General features: G+C 40.5%; 1 protein-coding gene across 2 annotated transcripts in view; it reads left to right on the forward strand.

Annotated features, from left to right (window-relative positions):
- The window catches only part of SMYD3 (SET and MYND domain containing 3), a 725,308-nt gene that overhangs the window by 544,468 nt on the left and 160,270 nt on the right, over positions 1–20,570 (forward strand). For both annotated transcript variants that reach the window (XM_024133701.2, XM_024133702.2), the window contains exon 6: positions 19,899–19,966. In XM_024133701.2, coding sequence (XP_023989469.1) covers positions 19,899–19,966 — 68 coding nt within the window. The remainder of the gene's footprint in view (positions 1–19,898; positions 19,967–20,570) is intronic.

A 20,570-nucleotide genomic window follows, 5' to 3' on the forward strand; every position in this document is an offset into this window, starting at 1 on the left:
CCTAGCCACAGCAATCAGAGAAGAAAAAGAAATAAAAGGAATACAAATTGGAAAAAAAGAAGTAAAACTCACTGTTTGCAGATGACATGATACTATACGTAGAAAATCCTGAAGATGCCACCAGAAAACTACTAGAACTAATCAATGAATTTGGTAAAGTTGCAGGATACAAAGTTAATGCACAGAAATCTCTGGCATTCCTATACACTAACAACAAAAACTCAGAAAGAGAAATTAAGGAAATGATCCCATTTCCCATCACAACAAAAAGAACAAAATACCTAGGAGTAAACCTACCCAAGGAGGCAAAAGACTTGTACTCAGAAAACTGTAAAACACTGCTGAAAGAAATCAAAGATGACATAAACAGGTGGAGAAATATACCATGTTCTTGGAGTGCAAGAATCAATATTGTGAAAATGACTATACTACCCAAAGCAACCTACAGATTCATTGCAATCCCTATCAAACTGCCAAGCCAATGGCATTCTTCACAGAATTAGAACAAAAAATTTTACACTTTGTATGGAAGGACAAAAGACCCTGAATAGCCAAAACAATCTTGAGAAAGAAAAATGGAGCTGGAAGAACCAGGCTCCCCGACTTCAAAATATACTACAAAACTACAGTAATCAAGAGAGTATGGTACTGGCACAAAAAGAGAAATATAGATCAATGGTACAGGCTAGAAAGCCCAGGGATAAGCCCGTGCATATATGGTCACCTAAGTTACGACAAAGGAGGCAAGAACATACAATGGAGAAGAGACAGCCTCTTCAATAAGTGGTGCTGGGAAAACTGGACAGCCACATGTAAAAGAATGAAATTACAGTACTCCCTAACACCATACACAAAAATAAACTCCAAATGGATTATACATCTAAATGTAAGACCAGACACTATAAAACTCTTAGAGGAAAACATAGGAAAAACACGCTTTGACATAAACCACAGCAAGATCTTTTTTGACCCACCTCCTAGAGTAATGAAAATAAAAACAAAAGTAAACAAATGGGACCTAATGAAACTTAAAAGCTTTTGCACAGCAAAGGAAACAAACAACCCAATGATAAAATGTCTATTTTATTTATTTAGGAAGACCTAAATAGACATTTCACCAAAGAAGACATACAGATGGCCAAGAGGCACATGAAAAGATGCTCAACATCACTAATTATTAAAGAAATGCAAATCAAAACTACAATGAGGTATCACCTCACACCAGTCAGAATGGCCATTATCAAAAAATCTAGAAACAATAAATGCTGGAGAGGGTGTGGAGAAAAGGGAACCCTCCTGCACTGTTGGTGGGAATGTAAATTGATACAGCCACTATGGAGAACAGTATGGAGGTTCCTTAAAAAACTAAAAATAGAACTACCATATGACCCAGCAATCTCACTACTGGGCATATACCCTGAGAAAACCGTAATTCAGAAAGAGACATGTACCACAATGTTCACTGCAGCACTATTTGCAGTAGCCAGGACATGGAAGCAACCTAAATGTCCATCGACACATGAATGGATAAAGAAGATGAGGCACATATATACAATGGAATATTGCTCAGCCATAAAAAGAAACGAAATTGAGTTATTTGTAGTGAGGTGGATGGACCTAGAGTCTGTCATACAGAGTGAAGTAAGTCAGAAAGAGAAAAACAAATACCATATGCTAATGCATATATATGGAATCTTAAAAAAAGGTACTGCTGGACCTAGTGGCAGGGCAGTTATAAAGACGCAGACAAAGAGAGAATGGACTTGAGGATACAGGTGGGGAGGGAGGGGAAGCTGGGGCAAAGTGAGAGTAGCATTGATGTGTGTACACTACCAAATGTAAAATAGATAGCTAGTGGGAAGCAGCTGCATAGCACAGGGAGATCAGCTCCGTGCTTTGTGACCACCTAGAGGGGTGGGATAGAGAGGCTCAAGAGGGAGGGGATATGGGGATATATGTATGTATATGGCTTATTCTCTTTGTTGTACAACAGAAACTAACACAGCGTTGTGAAGCAACTATATGCCAATAAAGATGTATTTTAAAAAATTAAAAATAAAAGTATCTCTGCATTGAAATAAATAAATAAAACAGGCTTTGGACCATTTTATTTTCCTGAACACAATGCCAGCAGCAGGAACTGTATAGCAGTCCCCCAGTTTCTAGTTTTATAAGAGCTTATAAAGAAGGACTTCGTGTCTTACCCAGTAAGCTCCCCATGACTCTTTTACAGTTCAAGTAAAATCCCAATTTCTGGCAAGATCTGAAACTGTAGCTTTTTGGGTTTTGTCACATATTTAAAACATCATACCAGAAGTAAGCCCATGGGAGGCATTATCATATATTAAAGGCTACTGTGATTTTTCCTCCATGGATGTTTCTAGAAACATAGTGAAACATTGAGATGATTGGATTTGCAGCTGTTGAGGTCAAACCTTGGCCCAAGATTTTGTGTCTCTGTTTTCTCTTTAGTGTTCAGCACAACCAACATGCAGGGCTCTGTTTCTCCTCCCCCTCTACCTCATCTGCTTGACATGTTGATAGGAACTTGGCCAGGCTGCCTGGCAACCGAACCAGAAGCCATATGGCTTGTTCAGTCAGAAAGGATGTTCAAGAATAAAATAACCATGTGGACAGCCCTGCACAAAGTCTTTTAATCATGGAGGCATTGAACTTTAGAAGGAGTGTAGTGATCACCTAGTCCTTCCCCTTGTTTCACAGTTCTGGAACCAATGTTAGCAAAATTGTATTTCTGACAACATCAGGATTCTCTAATCACTTCATGTATGGTAACCTTGCAAGATAAATGATGAAGAGAGATGAGGGAACCTGAAGCAGTGAGAAATTCAGCCACTTGCTTAAAGTCCCAAAGGTAGTGGTAAAAACAGAGCAAGAGTGAGATTTGTTATTTGCAGCCTTTGGATCTCACCTCGAAGTCAATGGTTTTGAGGCATATTTTTTCTCTACCACCCACCCTTTCTTTAGTCTAGTGCTGGGAAATAGCTTATGTGAAGTAGATGAGAAAAAACTGCTGGGCCACGTGGGAGGCTGTATAGTGTGGTGTAGTATTTGATTGAATTGAGACTCTGAAACCACATTGCCTGGGTGCCTCATCTGTAAAAGGAGGATAACCACTGTACCTGCTTCAGAGGGTGGCTGTGAAGACCAACCAGAACAGTGCCCGGGTGTCTTAAGCATACAATTCATCCATCCTTTCACTTGTACATTCAAAAGTTTTTGTTGACTATGTCAGTGAAGAAAACAGGTAGATATCCTTGCTTTCATGGAGCTTACATTCTCATAATAAAGATTAATTGTAGTAAAATGGATTTAGGGGACATGGGACCTCTCCTGATTCTACCTCCTCTCTCTCCTTGGCTCCAGGGGTTCCTGAGGGCACAGTGTGAAAACCACTGCAATAGGTCATGCATCTGAACAACCAGAACATTGTTCAGAGCTAGAGTGGGAAATAAAGTAGAATTATATGACGGCCTTTAAATTTTCCATTACTGACATAAACTCTTCCAGAAATATCAGGTAGGAGAGAAGGATGATTCCTATGTTTGAGTGTCCAGTTTGGAGAGCTAATTAGCAACTTGTCTGCTTTGCCCTCCTTAGCCATCTTGTATGGCACAGCTGTGCGTTTTACTTTGTGTCTTATGCAAGCTGATACTGTAGGGTGAAAGGATGAGAAGGAAATTTAGATCCAAAATGCTGGCAAGATGAAGTGTTCTCTAAAGACCCATTCCCTTTAAAAATGAAGTTATAACCCAGATATCTTCTCTTAGCCAGCTGATGGGGGAAAAGTGGAAAACTCAAGAAAATCATTTGGTTGAAAATTATGTTCTTAGAAATCAGGGGTGACTCAGTTTAGAATGAGCCTGTGCAGCTCTGCAAAGAAGCATTTGAAACTTCTTTGTTGTTGTGCCTGAGAGAAAATTGAGTAGATAATGAACCCTAGTTTGTGATTATCTTCAGTTCTTTTCAGATACCTACAAACACTTAAACCTTATCTAACTCTGCCTTCCCTCAGTAATTTTCAAAGACATCTGGTAGCATTTCACTAAACTGAGTTGCTTTTTGGGGGGGGATTTTTTTTTTTTTTTTTTACTGTTGCCATTTTAAGGGGCTCAGTACCACAGAGGAGACCTTTGGCATTCATATGGAATATGTCCCAGGGGAGTTACAAATCTCCAAATGTAAAAATGCGACGTAACATGTAATTCTCCCTTTCTCTCCCTGAAAAATGTAAAGTATAATTGAAAAAGTTAAGTAACCCAGATATGTAATGATTCCATAAATTCAGGATTAAAGTAATTTATAAAGCTAATTTCTGGCTATTCTTTAGACTGATTCACTTCTGTCACCAACACTATCAGTTAATTTTCATGTCAGGATCATTTTCAGACAGAAAAAAGTTTGTTCCATTTTACCCAAGTTTCTGCTTTCATTACAAAAGCCAAGATTAACAGAGCCTATGAATCAGTCACTAGGTAATGGACCTTTTCCTGTGGACATCAGCCTTAGAGCAAGGAGTCAAGTATCTTTCTCAATAAAGTTACAAATGATCATGTATCATGTACCTTCAGCATCACATATGCAAGTGTAAAATTCATGAATACTAAGTGTCTACTGTAGTGCAGCTGATTAAATTTTGTAAGTCAATACCAATTTCCCCATGGACTTGGATTTGCCCTGCATTCATTTGTTTTACTAACTTCTTTTCCAGAAGTCATCCTGTCCAGTGCACTCAAATAAAATACGTAGGTTTTACTCAATTTTTTCTATGCATATCATACCTTATTGTTTAGAAAAAGAGCCATCAGACAGAGCAAAAAGTTTTGGTGCAAGGTAGATGGGCAGAGAAGGCTTTGGGCTCTGGTATCAATATGTCACATAAGAACACAGCAAATGATGGGAAAACAAACCGGAAGCCTTTCTTTGAGTAGGAAGGCATTTGAGAGGCCATCCAGTTGGTCACCTTTACCCAACTCTCTTTTCACCTTTGATTTTATAAATGGGGAAAGTGAGATGAAATGACGTATCTCCCTAAAGTCACACAGTGGAGTCAGGCCTAGGACCCAGGTTTTCTGACTCCTGTGTCTGTCTTCTTGTTATTGTGCCCCGGTAGCTTCTGAGACGTCAGCTCATCTTCATCAGAGAACTTGGTCAGGAACTACAGACCATCTGAGCTAGAATGGGTGCGCTAGCTCACCTGCACCACTCCTCACGTGGTGTTAGGAGTTCTTTACCACCCGTGATGGGTTATTATCTAGCTTCTGCTTGAACGCTGGTTCATGAGATGGACAGTCCAGCTCTTACAGATTTTCTGTATGCGTATCCCAGTTGGACTACCCTCTGATTTCTGTCCAGTTGTCCCAGTTTTCTGCCTTGATGGATTAGGCATTCACTATATGCTAGTGATACAAAGTGGAATAAGATGTGGCTCCTCCCCTCCGCGAGTAACTTTGTAGCTTCCTAGGGGAAACCATCAAATAAATGAGCAATTATGGGCCAGCGGGGTAAGTGCTTTGGAGGGGTGTGTACCTTGCTGTGCAGGAGGAACATCTAAATCAGACTGGAACCAGGTGAGGAAAAGCTTCCTGAAGGAGGTGACCCTTGAGCTGGGGTCTGGAATAGGAGATAAGGAGATGAAGAAAGAAGCAAGGGCATTTCAGACAGAGGAAACAACCTGCGGGAAGGCACAGAATCATTCATCAGCACATCACTTTAGAGAACAGTAAGATGTTCTCTATGGCTGGGGGAAGGGAGATTTATGGTAAGTGCTAGGAGGGAAGGTGGGGAAGAATGTGGGAGCAGACTGTGCAGCCGCCTGCATCGTGTGCCGTTGTGTTGTCAGGCCTTCACCCCTCTTAAGATGCCGTCAAGTTTAACTTGTCCTGCTTCACAGCGTGAGGATCAGAAAACTCTGGATTCAAATCCTGACGCCGGTATTAGGCCTTTCTAAGCGTTAATTTCCTCATCTGTAAAGTGAGGTTGATATTAACTTTTCCCAACTTTTGTATAGGTAAAAGGATGAGTAAAAGCACCTCACATAGTGCCTGACTCACTGTAGCTATTTAGAATATTAGTTTCCCTTCTTTTCCTAAAGTCTCTGTAATAATTACATCCAGAGCCCCTACCTTGGCTGTTGTGAACTCTGTCATTAGACTGGTCTTTTTTTTTTTTTTTTTTTTTGGTAGGAATCCTGTCATTTTTACCTAACCACACAATTCTACATTTTGGAGTGAAATTAAATCCAAAGTAAAGATTTCCCTTATTACTTCCTAAGGCTTTGAGAGAGAAAGTAATTAGAAAGGTAAGTTATGACTTTTCCAGATATCCTGCATTTTAGCAGGCTAACTAAGACAGTTAGATGAGGAGGATTTCTGGGAGAGTCAGACAAAAAGGTCAGGAAAGCTACTAGATTTGACTGAAGTATGTGGAGGAGACAGTGTTTATATGACAGATATATTTTGTTTGAAGAAGGATTTTGAACCTACCCAAATATAGTAGCAATATATCGGGAGCAGAGGGTGTGCATTAGCTAAAGCACATGTAAGAAATATAGCAACCCTAGGAAAGATCCAGAGTGTAATAGAAAGAGTTGAATTATTTGCAGTGAAATCATAACTCAAATTAGAAAGGAAAAGCCTTGCCCAAAGGAAAGTTAAAGAGTAAGGACTGGCCACTCTTTAACCCCTTCCAAGGATTTTTATCAAGAGAGGCAAGGGAAGTGTGGAAGAGGAAGTGAGTCTAGTGGAGCAATGGGAAAGGGGGAGGAGGGAGATTTAATGATGAAGCAGAAGTGAAGGAAAGGATGATGTGTAGCATTTATTTGTATATCTAGTGTGTCAGAATAATGACTTTTTCCCTTCCTTTCTTTCCACAGGCACCCCTGCCTTTTTTTTTTTTTTTTTTTTTTTTTGGCTAACTAGTCAGGTCTAAATTATGACCATGGTAAAATGATGAAGGCAACTCAAAGTGAGATGAACTTCTGTTAATAATACTCAAATTCATGGAAAAACTTGTCTGTAACTGACAGTCTTTACTGTCTTTAAAGTCTTGGCTTTAATTCCTTTTCATTATTTTCTATACCAATTCTTTGAAAGTAATTGACTAAGCGCTGCAGATAAACGCATACTCATTTGGTTTGGTGTAATTTTTCTTCCCTGGCATCTTTACCGGCAGTGTTATCCTGAGGATTAGTTTCTATTTCAGTAAAATGAGAAATAGACTAATAGCATGCTGGGATGGTGATCATTTTTCTAGGAGGTTGGTTTTGCTCAAGAGCTGACATCAAATATGTTAAAAAGGAGATAAGCAGGGTAGCTCAACTGCCTTAAAATGGGTATACAATGTTCAAATGGTGACATAGTGAGAGACAAATCATTGCCCAACGGAATGTAATTATCATTGGACTGAGTCAGAGCTTGAGATGGGTCGGCAGAGAAGGGAAATTCGAAAGTCAATTCTTAACCACCATCCCTAAATCCTTCCCAGGTATACCAGAGCAGATTCATCCAGAAGAAGGGAGTAGCAAAGGAGATAGAGGAGGTGGGGGAGAAGGAGGGTTGCAGAGGGAGAGAGGGATACTTATGAACCACAGTGGTTTGTAGGAACTCAAAAGTAAGCAGGCAGAATTAACACTATCAAAGGTAACACTATCAAAGGTAACACTCCGTCCACCTAGCTTGTGGTAGGCATTCCCATGTCACAGTTTCCATTTCGTTCTCTCACTTGCTCAGCGCAGATTATCTGAGTTGTCAGTTTATGAGTGTTTTCCAGTGCCAGCCTCAGGGGCTAACATGGTTTTGTGTATAAATATCTCAAATATTTACTGAGCCTCTGAGCATGTGTTGGGCTCGGAGCAGGAGGCCATGGTGAATCAGTTGTATTTCTTTCCTCAAGTCCATTTATCTATTCAGAAAATACTCATGGAGGCTTACTGTATGCCAGACACATTATTAGTAAGTGCAAGTGTAGAAAATATCATGATTTATTTGCATAGCCTCCTGGTAAGGAACACTTGGGTCATTTGCAGTTTTTGAGTTTACAAAGGATGTTACTATGGACATTTTTCACTTATGTGCCTCCCAGAGCTCTTTTGCAGGAGGTTCTCTTAGGTAGTGAAAATGAATGAACTACAGCTACACGCATCAATGTATGCGAATCTTAGGAGCATAATGTTGAACCAAAAAAACAAAAACAAACACATTCAAGTTGCAACCATAAACGCAGTATGATTCTGTTCGTAAGAAACCAAAAGCGTGCAAAAATAAACAATATGTTGTTTAGGGATACATGCATATGGGATGAACTATCATAGAAACAAGGGAATAAGAAACACAAAATTAAAATTGTGATTATCATTGGAAGATGGAGAGGGAATGAGTGAGATGGGGGAAGCACAAAAGCTATTGTACTGTTCTACCAATATGGGACGCTCTAGGTAATTTCTGTTTATTCAGTGGGTAAATGGAACCTTGACATAGATTTATATTAAGTATATTTATATTTTAAATATGTATTTAATTTTTTATTTAAAATATTTGTAAAGGGAAGTGTGGATCATGACCTCAAGAAATTTATGGATTATTGAAATAGAAAAGACATATTAGCAAACAAATGCCACAAAGTGCTTAAGAGATGTAACTCGTTGTATTCAGTTGCTTATAGTCTAGTCTAGAGATTGATTTTACATAATTAGCTTCAATTCAAAGTAGAATGTGATAAATGCTGTATGAATAAAATGCTATGAGAGTATAGAGAAATAAAATTAATAGGTTATAAGAAAGCTTCTTGAAGGAGGTGCCATTTAAGCTGGATCTTGCAGGATGAATAAAATTATGAGCAACTTAGATCGTGATGGAAGAATTTGTTTAAAGAGGAAACACTGTTAACAAAAACGTAACACCACCTGAGTACAGGACACAACTGAGGGATGACAAAGAGACCAGTGTAACTGAAACAGACAGTGAGGGCTGGGTGTGGTGGAAAGGAGGGTTGAGGATAGATTGAGGACCTTTAATGTCATGCTAAAGAATTTTGTCTTTATTCTGCAGCCACTAGGTGGATCTCATATTTCTCTTTATCTGGTGGCAGTTTAAAGAATGGATTGGAAAAAGATGGGGTGGGGGGTAGGCAGAGAGCCTACCTTGGAAAGTTGCAAGCAAGAGATCGTTGAAGGTCCAAGAAGTAGTGGAAATGGAAAGAAAAGGATGAATGTGAGAGGTGATACAGAGATATGACCTGATTGGTAATTGAATTTGCAATGAACTACCACTTTCCTTAGCTTACCTTTCTGCCTTGGTTCTACATTGACTCCTGTATCTGTCTCATTTGATCTGCATCTTTGATTTATTTAATTGCTACTGAACAGCAGCTCAGGAAAAGAGTTAACAACTGCGTTTTACCTAGCATCTTTACAACACTTGTCTGGGAAAGATTAGCAGTATGTGACCACTACAAATATTTATACCAGGGCAAATGTGTAAAGACTAAGGAGAAATATACTTTTCCTAATTACACTATTGATCTCTCAGGATTTGACCACTTATCTCTGATTTAATCACATCCCAGCATTAACATGTAAAGGTATTATGCCTAATGTGCTACATGTTAGTTTCTTTTCACTTAGAAGTATTGAGGTAGAAGGTAGATTGTCTGTCCCCCCCACCTCCCCCCGGGAAAGCAATTGGAGGTTGGTTCCCTGTGGACCGATACTCCAAGATGAGCATAGCAAGACAATTGAGAGAGGAGGCTGGGCCCTGCCCAGATAGAAGATAAGAGACCACATATTTATCATTCTTGAAGTCAAGAAGACCTTCCCGACTAGAAAGGTCCTTGGAGATCAAAAAGGGAGGGGGTGCCACCCCATAGTAAGTGATGCTAACTACCCATAGGCCTCTTCGATAGAATCCATCATGGCTGAGAGATGCACGTGCACACATGGGAGGATCCTGAGATATTACCAAATACGGACTCTGAACCAGGCAAATCAAAATGATTGGCCAAAGGAAACCCAGAAGAAATGCCCCATATAAGTGATTTAAACTACCACGAGGGCACGACTCTCTCTGAGTCTGCCCGTGTGTCTATCCACACGTACTACACTCTTTTATTCTCCTAATAAACACTTTACTTGTTTCACAACTTTCCATCTTTGTGGGAATTCTTTTCTTCAAAGCCGAAGGGCCGGGGCCTTGTCAACTGACCACTGGTCTAGCGGCTAGGATTTGGTGCTCTCACTGCTGCGACCCAACCTCAATCTCTGGCTGGGAACTGAAACCCTGCTTCAAACCGCTGCAGGCCGAGGCCACCCAAGATCAGTATTACATCCATTAGCTCTTTTATTTTTAATTATTCAAGGTAAAGAGGATTATTGTGTTCCAAAAACGTTAAACAGAAAATCTTTTTTTTTAATTTCAACAAAAATCATTGTTGAAAATGTTTCTGAAGTTCTATTGGCCTTGGTAGGTACAATTTACTAAACACATTTTAACCTTACTTGGTGTTGAGCGTCTAGCCTTCATGTGTGATATGTAGTACTGTGGTTGAAGAACAGGCCACAAACTAATCACAGAATATAATTCAGAAACTATAAGCAGAGTTTTTGTTATTTTTGCCGTTCGTTCTTTAAAACTGAACCCTACATGTGAGCTAGTTTTCTTAAATTTTCTATCCCTACCTCCTCTGCTCAGACTAATATCCTGAAAAAAATTTTTAGTTTATTTAAAGATTTCTTATAGTTGGAGTCCAGTATATCAATGTGTAGACAAGTTTCCCAATGTAGTAAATTTAAATATGGAAGAAAAAAAACATCTCACCTTACTTTGTTTCTTTCTCCTAATACACTGATAATAGTTTATATTATGACCAAAGAGGTCTAACTATCTTGAATTCCTCTTTGGGGAAACAACACTTTACCCAAAGGTATATATTTTTATCACTTTCTGGGATGTTTTGGGGATTTCGTGATTACATGCCTACCAAGTTCCTTTGTTTTAGATTCTTGTAGCCTCCTGCTCAGCCACTAATTGCTACCTGCTCTAAAGCTATCTAGTCTTCACCTTGATATAGCGTCTAGGTATGTGCTGACCCCTGCGTCTTATAGCCTCCTGCTCAGCCACTAATTGCTACCTGCTCTATCTGATAACTGACTTTCTGTTTTGATCCTAGTACCTTACTAAAACTAAAGCTATCTAGTCTTCACCTTGATATAGCGTCTAGGTATGTGCTGACCCCTGCGTAAGGAAAGGTAGTTGGATATATTAAGAAGGCTTTGGTTGGGACATGACACGCTATATGTGGTTGAGGGCGTTTGGGGAGTTGAGGCTCATTTAAGAAGAGTTTTTACTACGCTCTGCTGTTGTGTGTAGCCAATGCTCAATCTGCCTTTAGCTTAGTAAAAACTTGCTCTGTCTACGCTATACTATGAAACATATCATTAGAGCATGTCGACTTTCAATGTTTCTTTTGCACAGAATGCTAGCCATGGCGGAAGCAGGGAGGGACACCTTTCTTTAGTCATTAGCAGGAGTATCTGGGGAGCCTATATCACACAATCTGCTCAGTAGAACAATGGTAACAATGGTGCCCATCACCCAATACTCTCCCCGTTTACCTATAAGCTGCCTCTTTATCGATTTGCTTCTGAAAATAAACTCTCTGACTTATTGGACTGAATTATTATCAGGCAGCCATGTAAAAATCATTGTATCTTTTTTCTATCCTTGTCAATCTTTTATTTTTTTCATGACAAGCCAAATACATACTGGCAATCAGTAATTCTTACACTTCTCTTTACTGTGAGTCTTTGTAACTTGTTTATTGTCAACTTACTGTTTCCTTTATCTTCTTTTCATGCCTTTTTCTTTTCTATTTCATTTTTGCTCCATTTCCTAAAATGATCCTTGCATTTCAGTTTCTTTGGACTTCTCTTTTATTGATAATGCTTTGGTTTATTTTTCCCTTTCAGATACGCTTTACAGTAATAATCTTCACTGAGGGATATTTGTGTGTTATTTTCTTTGAAACCAAATTTCTTTCCCTGCCGTTGATAACTTAACTAAATTTTTTCTGCAAACTTCAGATTAATTCTCATTTGGACTGTTATGCTATTCACTGTCTCTGAATTCAAAGTTGGAAACCTCACATATGCAAATTCATTTATATTTGCTTTAATTATCAAACTCTGTTTCCTTTAGTGAATATGTTCTGTTTTGCATTTAGATGTTGCTGGAAAATGAGGAGAGAGTATATGCAAAATAAGGCTGGAGGGAAAGAAAGAATCATTTGGAATTTCATTTTTTATTTTAAAAAATCTAATTAAATCTGTATAACTTAAGAAAAGGAAAACTTGACTCTTTTGTGATCATGAGGGTAGACTGTTGAATCTCACAAATTAGGAAGTTCGGATGTTTCTTCTTTGTGGAGGCAACTCTGAGAGTGATCATTATAAAGGACAATGCAAAGGAAGTGGGGAGTTTTAATGGTCAGACCACAGGCAGCATATTCTGATTTTTAATAGTTAGGATTTGTCTATGGTCATGAAAAGGTATTCTTAAAAAGATATCTGAAGAGTATATGAAAATTGTGATAAAATGAACATTGAGTGGACAATTTACTCTCAGATATTTGTATAACCAAGGAATGCAGTGGGCTCCTGGCCACCGAAGGCTCTGGCTGGTGCTATAGAAGATTACCCACTCCTTGGCATTTGGGTAACAAGGGTGTTGCAGAAACAACGTGCCCTGTTTTTCTTCAGGTCCTGTGTAGTTTCTGTATACGTCTTTGTATATCTTTCTTCAGTTCCTTACGTGTTGTCTTGAAGGCCAGTACTCTCCTTGAAAAATAGCCAGCTAAGATTCTGGAGCATACAATACCTATCTGTATGACTTGTCAGGATAATGATGAGTGACTTTGAAATCCGTCTGCAGTGTCTCTACCCAATGTATCCTCGTAAATGCTTTCACTTGGTTATTTAGAGAGAGCTATGTGGTAGGTGTGGAAAAATGTGAACTTGGGTTTTAAAGTAACTAATTTAAATTCCATTCCAGGGAAAATTGCACTGCTTAACTGAGTATTGAAAGAAGATACTGGGAACATATGTGCATTAGGTCACCTCCAGAGCATAGCCAAATTTGGCAAGACCATTGACTTGGCTCAAGCGATGTAACTTTATACCGGGGTTGTACTTTGGGTTTTGAGTGACTTATGATAGTCTGTTTTATGATGACTGATTCAGAGGATGGCGAAAACAATGAACTGACAGTGGTGAATGCCTTTGGGTGATGCTAAGAGTCACCCAACCCAGAGCAACCCAGTCTGTTAGTGGGAGGGGTTCTGAGAGGTCAGAAACTCAGGGCCTGATGTGGCTATGCTGACACAGATGTCCTGTATGTCCTCCAGTACCAGCTGTATAGACCTCTGTTTACATTCTTCCGGGAACCTGGAGCTGTACATAGTGATGTTGTATTTCATTAATCCCAAGGTTCATATTTTTCACAGTTTTACATCTCTGAAATTGGAATCTGTTTTACGACTAATAGCATAATATAGTTTGTTAGTGGTTTTTCTTAGTGGTGCATAATATAATGGTGCATCTTACTAATTATTGAGTTTGTCTTATAGTTGACAAACTGGGTAATAATAATGATCTTGCTACTATCTACCAAGCTTCCTGTGTGCCAGGAGCCATTCTGAGGCCTGCATGCATTATCTCACTTAATCTGCACAATTCCTCAGGTTTATAGCTTTCTGGTAAATTCTGGTGTTTTATTTCTGGCTTTTCCTAATCTAAACTAATTGGCCAACAGTGTAGAAATGCAGACACATAATTTAGCACATTTCACCCCACATAAAAAATACAGATTCCCTGTGTTTTAAAATGTGATCAGGTGGGAAGGCAGAAGGCATCCATGAAACAAGAGACCAAAATCATGCTTATTTGGGAGGAAGATGGCAGGAGGGCCATGTGGGAAGGAAGAGTTTTTTCCGTATGCTGTCTCGGATCCTTCCCTGTGTGAATGCCTACAAATACCGTGACAGTCACGTGACAAGGTATCAAGGCCTCATTTTCTCCTTCTTCCTTTAGCTGCTTGCTCTTTTGTAGCTGATTGATCTTTCCAGCCTGTATTGGGGAGCGAGTATCCCTTTCTTTGTGGCACTAATTTGGTAAGGGCGGCTGGCTGCAGTCAGACAATGGAAGAGTGGAAACTTCAAAGGCCACCCATTTTAATTTACGTCGCCCAGCTGGTCTTCAGTAATCCCCAGCAATCCTTTGTGTGAATGATCAGAGGGTGGGCGGCCAGTGCGCCACCCAGGGCCGTGGAAGACCAGCGGTCTCATGTGTTTCTAAATTGAGCTGACAGATTAGAGTGCTGCCCTGCGTCATTGCAACTTGTATTTTGACAGAGTGACTTGCAAAGAGATATGGCCAATAGTCAGGAAAATAATCCTTGGCTGAGGAAGGCCAAACTTTGTCAGAACTGGAGAGAAATGTGACATTTTTTACATTCTTATTTCACTTGGATCACCAGGCAAAGTGGTGAAAGGGGTGGTTTTTGCTCCTTGCTGGCGGTGCCTTGGTGCATAATAGGCCCTTAATAAATGAGCGAATAAATCTGCAATTCTGAAGGCCCCGGCTACAACACTGTTCCAGACCTCGCCTTTCACTTAACCCCTTCTCCCAATCTGTCCTGTATATAATTCCTTCGGGCCTGAGTTTTCTGCTAAGACAAACTAAATTCTGCTGCTTTGTGAGAGCTGGTGATTATGTACCAGAGAACAGCACACGGATTTCTCCTAGCTTTGCTTTTCCTCGTCCTTAAAATGAAGCTAAAGTACTAACAGCTTGTTGGTGAGGGGCTGGAGAAGTAGACAAGATAAGATGAGAAGTCCTTCAAAGGGCACCACAGAAATGTCAGATGTCTCTCAGGCTACACATTTGGGTTTAGTAAAGGCTTTTCTGTTCTGGAAAACTGTGAGTTCAGTAGTATGATTTTTGCACAGCCTCAGCAAGTGGTGGAGGAAAGCGTTGATGTCATCCCTACCCAGGCGGCTCCCCTCCCAGGAGTCACCCTGGCCTGCGTTCAGCCCTTCCTGCATCTCCTTTCTGGTTCTTTGGTTCTTTTTCTTTGCTTCCTTGCTTGCTTTTTTTAAAAATTGAAGTATATCCTTCCTGGCTCTTCAGAGAAAACAATTAGATCATGGTATTTTAGGTACTACTATCTTTAATACTGCTGTGCCTTTTTTTCTCCTCTCCACAACATGGAGTGAGAAGAAGACACATTTTAGAGGTTTGTGAGTCTTTTTAAACCAAGAAAGAAATGTGGTGGGTATTTTCTGCAATCTGTGTCAAAACCCTAGACCCCTATTCCTTTTACTTATTGGTGTTTACTTCGTAATAGCTACTATTATCAGATGTCACCACCTTTAACTTTCGAAAGTCAAAGGGGTCTGTGTAGGTATTAGGTTTATGCCAGTTTTCCTCAATCTAAGGAACCAGATTTTTAGAGTTTATAATTGATATTTTCCCACTGTGTCACATAAGGAATAAGAAGTTTGAGTTACACTCGTGACCCCGGATCCCAGGTACCTCCTTTGGCATCTGCTGTTCAGTGAGCCTTCGCTGACCTGCCCCAGCTGAGGTAGTGACCCCTCTGCTGGGCACTAGTACAGTTCGAATGTTGTTAACTGACTAATACAGCTGTCTCTCCTGCTGGTCTCAGAGTCCTTGAGGGCAGGGTTCTGACCTTATATCTTCTTATAGTTCCAGAGCCTAGTCTGTGTAACTCACTGTGACTTCCTACAACTGTGACTTTGTTGTAGGAAGGAATGGAGATGGGGAGAGAGAGAAAAGTGGGAAGGAGAGGAGGATGTTAAGAGAACTTTTTTTTTGGCTGTATGGTGATGATTGCCTTGGTTTATTTATACATTTTTAAATAATTTTATATTTTACATTTTTAAAATAAATTTATTTATTTATTTATTTATTTATTTTTGGCTGCGTTGGGTCTTCGTTGCGGTGCATGGGCTTCTCATCGTGGCGGCTTCTCTTGTTGCCGAGCACGGGCTTTAGGCACACGGGCTTCAGTAGTTGTGGCTCGCGGGCTCTAGAGCACAGGCTCGGTAGTTGTGGCGCACGGGCTTAGTTGCTCCGCGGCATGTGGGATCTTCCCGGACCAGGGATCAAACCCATGTCCCCTGCATTGGCAGGCAGATTCTTAACCACTGTGCCACCTGGGAAGTCCTGCCTTGTTTTATTAACAATTCTATATAGAAGTCACAAAGGCTAACAAAGTCACTAATATTAAACAAACAATTTTTGAACACAGTGTGTCAGACATGTCTGAGGCAGGAGGAAGAAAAGAATAAAGTAGAAGTTCTACTCTCTTGGAAGTCAAGTATACAGAAATAGCTGTAATATCCTGTGCCGAGTGTGGGAGTATGTGGACAGCATGCAGGAGCAAAGACCGAGGGGTCTCCCTCCCCAGCTGGGTGAGACCAGAGGCCTCCCAGGAGAGAAGGCTTTTCAGAAGAGGCCGGGAAGAGACTGGAGGATTTGGTCAGGACCATATCCAAGCCCAGCAGTCAGCCTCTCTCCCTCGCCCGGGGCTTGTCTATCTTTTTAAAGCTCATGCTTCTATATTGCTTTCCTACTAAGGAGTCCCACTAACTAGCCAAGAAGAGTCTATCAGACTTTACTTTCAGCAATACACGTTAGAGAAGAAAAGATGTATTTAATCTGCCTTTCCAAATCCCCTCCTCTTCACATTTTGATGAACTCTGGATGGGACAAGGGGTCTTCCCTTACGAATCTCTGTAGGTCACTACTGCAGTGGTGCAGGGTGCGTGCCAGTGTTTTATCATCACCAACTCAGGCGCCTGGTCAGGAGAGAGGCTGGTACCATTTATGTATTCATTATGCTGTTTAATTTAATATGGTACCAGAAGAAAGGACAAATAGTCACATCGTGTCCTTGCATTGAAGTCCCAACCATCTGTTGTGTATCTGTCTGTCTGTAAGAGTGGCTGGTGGAAGTGGGGAAGGGCTGATTACCTCTTAGAGAAAGGGTTGGGGTGCGGGTGGGAATGAAGTCATGGTTTATTTTCTCTTTTACTTGCCGCTATATTTCTGAAAATAAAGGAGCACACCTTGAGAGATCACAAGAGGGACTGTCTAACCTCAGAGCCTAATTTCTTGCATCCTCTGGACTATGTAACTAGAGTTGTGACTCTCTAGTCTGGTGTCCTTTCTTTCCTGGCTCCCGCTCCCGTGGGTCATTGGGCAGTGTCCAGGGATTGGGTAGGCTTGGGAAGCCACAGAAGGACTGACCCACTGAGGTGCTCCCTCATCTGTGGCCACTGCTTGCCAGAAACAGTTCCAGACACTAGTCCCCAAAACACCCTGGTGCAGGCCCGTGCAGCTTGCAGATGAGTCATGTACACTTCATGGTGCTCTAATGTGAGATACATGCTTCTGGGGTTTCAGTCCCTGAGACGTCAAGTATGATCAGTATGACAAACCCTCGCCGGCCAAGTGTTCCCCTGGAAAGAATATTCACCTTAATTTCTACATAGCATAACCTCAGCTCACGCTTGAATTTATCTTTCGTTTGGGGATTACATTAAGCAGTTGGTTAGTGTTCAGTATTATGTTTCACATGGAATATTTTTCTGCAGTTTTCTTTCCTCCATTAACTTGATGGAAAATCAATTAACTTGATTTGGGGCACACTCTTCTATATTCAATTCAGCCTCAGTCCGGTGATACTCGCCACCTAGCATACTTCATTTAGGAATTTAGTACTGAAACTCAGAAAAATTACAGTGAGGAATACTGGCACTGCCCACGGGTAGATTTTTGCTCCAACTACATGGAAAGAGATTGGTGAAACTAGATTATCATGTAAGAGAACATTTTTAGAGATTCAAGTTGAACCAAAGAATCTTTAAGTGTGCTCTATGGAAAAAAGTTGAATTCATTGTGATAATAAACTTTTTGGATAGGAGCATGACTAAATGAAATTTTTAACAGAAAAGACTCTTATGTAGGAGCTATGGAAACCTACAACAATATTCTACAATAAGTTATTTAAGAATATCATAGTAGTTCTGAGCCTCAGGATGTGGGAGGGAAATTAAACAATGGAAATCATGTTCCAGGGCTTTATATTTTTATACATACTTGACAGACATCTATAGTAAGTGCTTTTTTCATCAGATGACTTATAAGGAGGTGAAATGCCAAGTAATATCCTCAGGGAAAGAACAATGGGCAAATTTGTGAATATCATTCCTGTTTTGCTTTCGATTATCAAGGACAGTTGTTGAAGATATAATAAGTTCTGCTGTGAGTAAAGCCCTTAGAAAAATGAAAATACGGGTGGATTTTAGAAAGCAAACATTTTATCTAAAGGGGCTTCATTCTGTGAATCCTCATTTGCTAACATTTGGTAGTTTGACCTTGGAAAACATGTAAAATAGGAAGCACAATTTTATGATTGCTGTTCCCTCAGTTATGGCATTGGCCTTGATGTTGATTTTAGCCTTGGCAAGTCAATGCTGAGTATTCTATATGTCTAGTGTACACTATTTGTGACCACAACTTGAAATGTGACAGACACTTTTAAAGTTGTGGAAACAGTACTTGAATGTACCAGGGTCTAGAAGGACACATGTCCAAGTATATTGTGATATGGGATGTGATAAAGTAGTTTACCTAAGTAAGATTATTTTATTTATTACCTGGCTTGTATAGTAAAATACATTTGCAAAATCAATAATATTCATATAACATAAGGACAAAATTTTAATTTGTCCATTTAACAAGTGATATACATAGTTTAATTTGCTTTAAATTAGTTTTGTACCCCCCCCCAAAAAAGCATTATTTATCAACACATAGATTTTTAAATGAATGTTTTTGGTTTGCCCTTAGATAGCATCATGGTTTCATGACCTGATGTTTACCATTACTATCATTTACTTTTTAAAAAACCAGTCAGATTAGATTTTATAACTTTCATGTTCTGTTTCTAAGTGACAAAGTAAGAGAGAAGGTTTTGGGTGACTGGGTGCAAGCACATTTCAAATAACACACTGCAGGGACTTCCCTGCTGGTGCATTGGTTAAGAAACCGCCTGCCAGTGCAGGGGACACGGGTTCGAGCCCTGGTCCAGGAAGATCCCACATGCTGCAGAGCAACTAAGCCCGTGCACCACAACTACTGAGCCTGTGCTCTAGAGCCCACGAGCCACAACTACTGAAGCCGCGCTCCACAACAAGAGAAGCCACCACAAGAGAAGCCGGTGCACCGCAATGAAGAGTAGCCCCCGCTAGCCGCAACTAGAGAAAGCCTGCACGCAGCAATGAAGACCCAACTCAGCAGAAAATAAATAAATAAAATAATGAAGCGAAGTAAATCTAACACATGGCACATATTCTTTAAAATTTCTCTTTCTCTTTCCTGCTCCATCCCTATTATTTACTTATTTATGGCTGCGTTGGGTCTTCATTGCTGCACGCAGGCTTCCTCTAGTTGCGGTGAGCGGGGGCTACTCTTCGTTGCGGCGCACGGGCTTCTCATTGCGGTAGCTTCTCTTGTTGCGGAGCGTGGGCTCTAGGGCACATGGGCTTCAGTAGTTGTGGCTCGTGGGCTCTGGAGCGCAGGCTCAGTAATTGTGGCTCACGGGCTTAGTTGCTCCACGGCGTGTGGGATCTTCCTGGACCAGGGCTCCAACCCGTGTCCCCTGCATTGGCAGGCGGATTCTTAACCACTGCGCCACCAGGGAAGTCCCAAGGATCCTACATTTTATTTTGAAAATTTTTGTTCTCTTGCCTATGAAGTATCTTAGGTGACTGGTAATCCTGTCTCCCCCTTGTTTTTACAGGTGATCTGCAACTCTTTCACCATCTGTAATGCAGAGATGCAGGAAGTTGGTGTTGGCCTGTATCCTAGGTATGGTGGATGGCATTTCACTTACTGGAAGAAGCAACTTTAATTCCCACCCACCTCCCCAGCCTTTTAAAAGTAGTTAGAAAGGCTGTTACAAGCAACTGCTTCAAGAGCCACGCTTGAAACTTAAGGATAAGTTACAAGACAATGGAAAATGTGAAGTTTAAAAAAAAAAAAAGTTTTATATCCCCACATTATATGCTGTGGTTTTAACAAAGAGGCATACCTCAGACCTAAATTCTTGTTCTCAGGAACTTTGGGGTAAAAAGTTGGGGATTGTGGGTGCTAATAAACCATCAGGCTGCGATTTTGTTATTCCCCCACCCTTCTGGGCTGACGCACATGATCGTTTCACCAGACTTGCCGTACCGCGCCAGTTGGGTTCATTTGGTCTTTCGGCTTAGCATACACTGAGCCCCCATTGCTCCAGGAGGCGAGAACACTTTCAGGCTCTGGCCTTCTGAAGTGTTCTCTCCAACTATCTCTGAGGTGATCTGAATCCCTGAGCTACTAGACTGTCCTTCCACAAGCACTCCAGGGTCACTCCTAGTTTCATTTTGTTGTCATGCTATTAGGGTCCTAATACAAATAGGGTCTTTCTTATAAT

This window comes from Physeter macrocephalus, chromosome 4, assembly GCF_002837175.3.
Source record: "Physeter macrocephalus isolate SW-GA chromosome 4, ASM283717v5, whole genome shotgun sequence".
Taxonomy (NCBI): Eukaryota; Metazoa; Chordata; class Mammalia; order Artiodactyla; family Physeteridae; genus Physeter; species Physeter macrocephalus.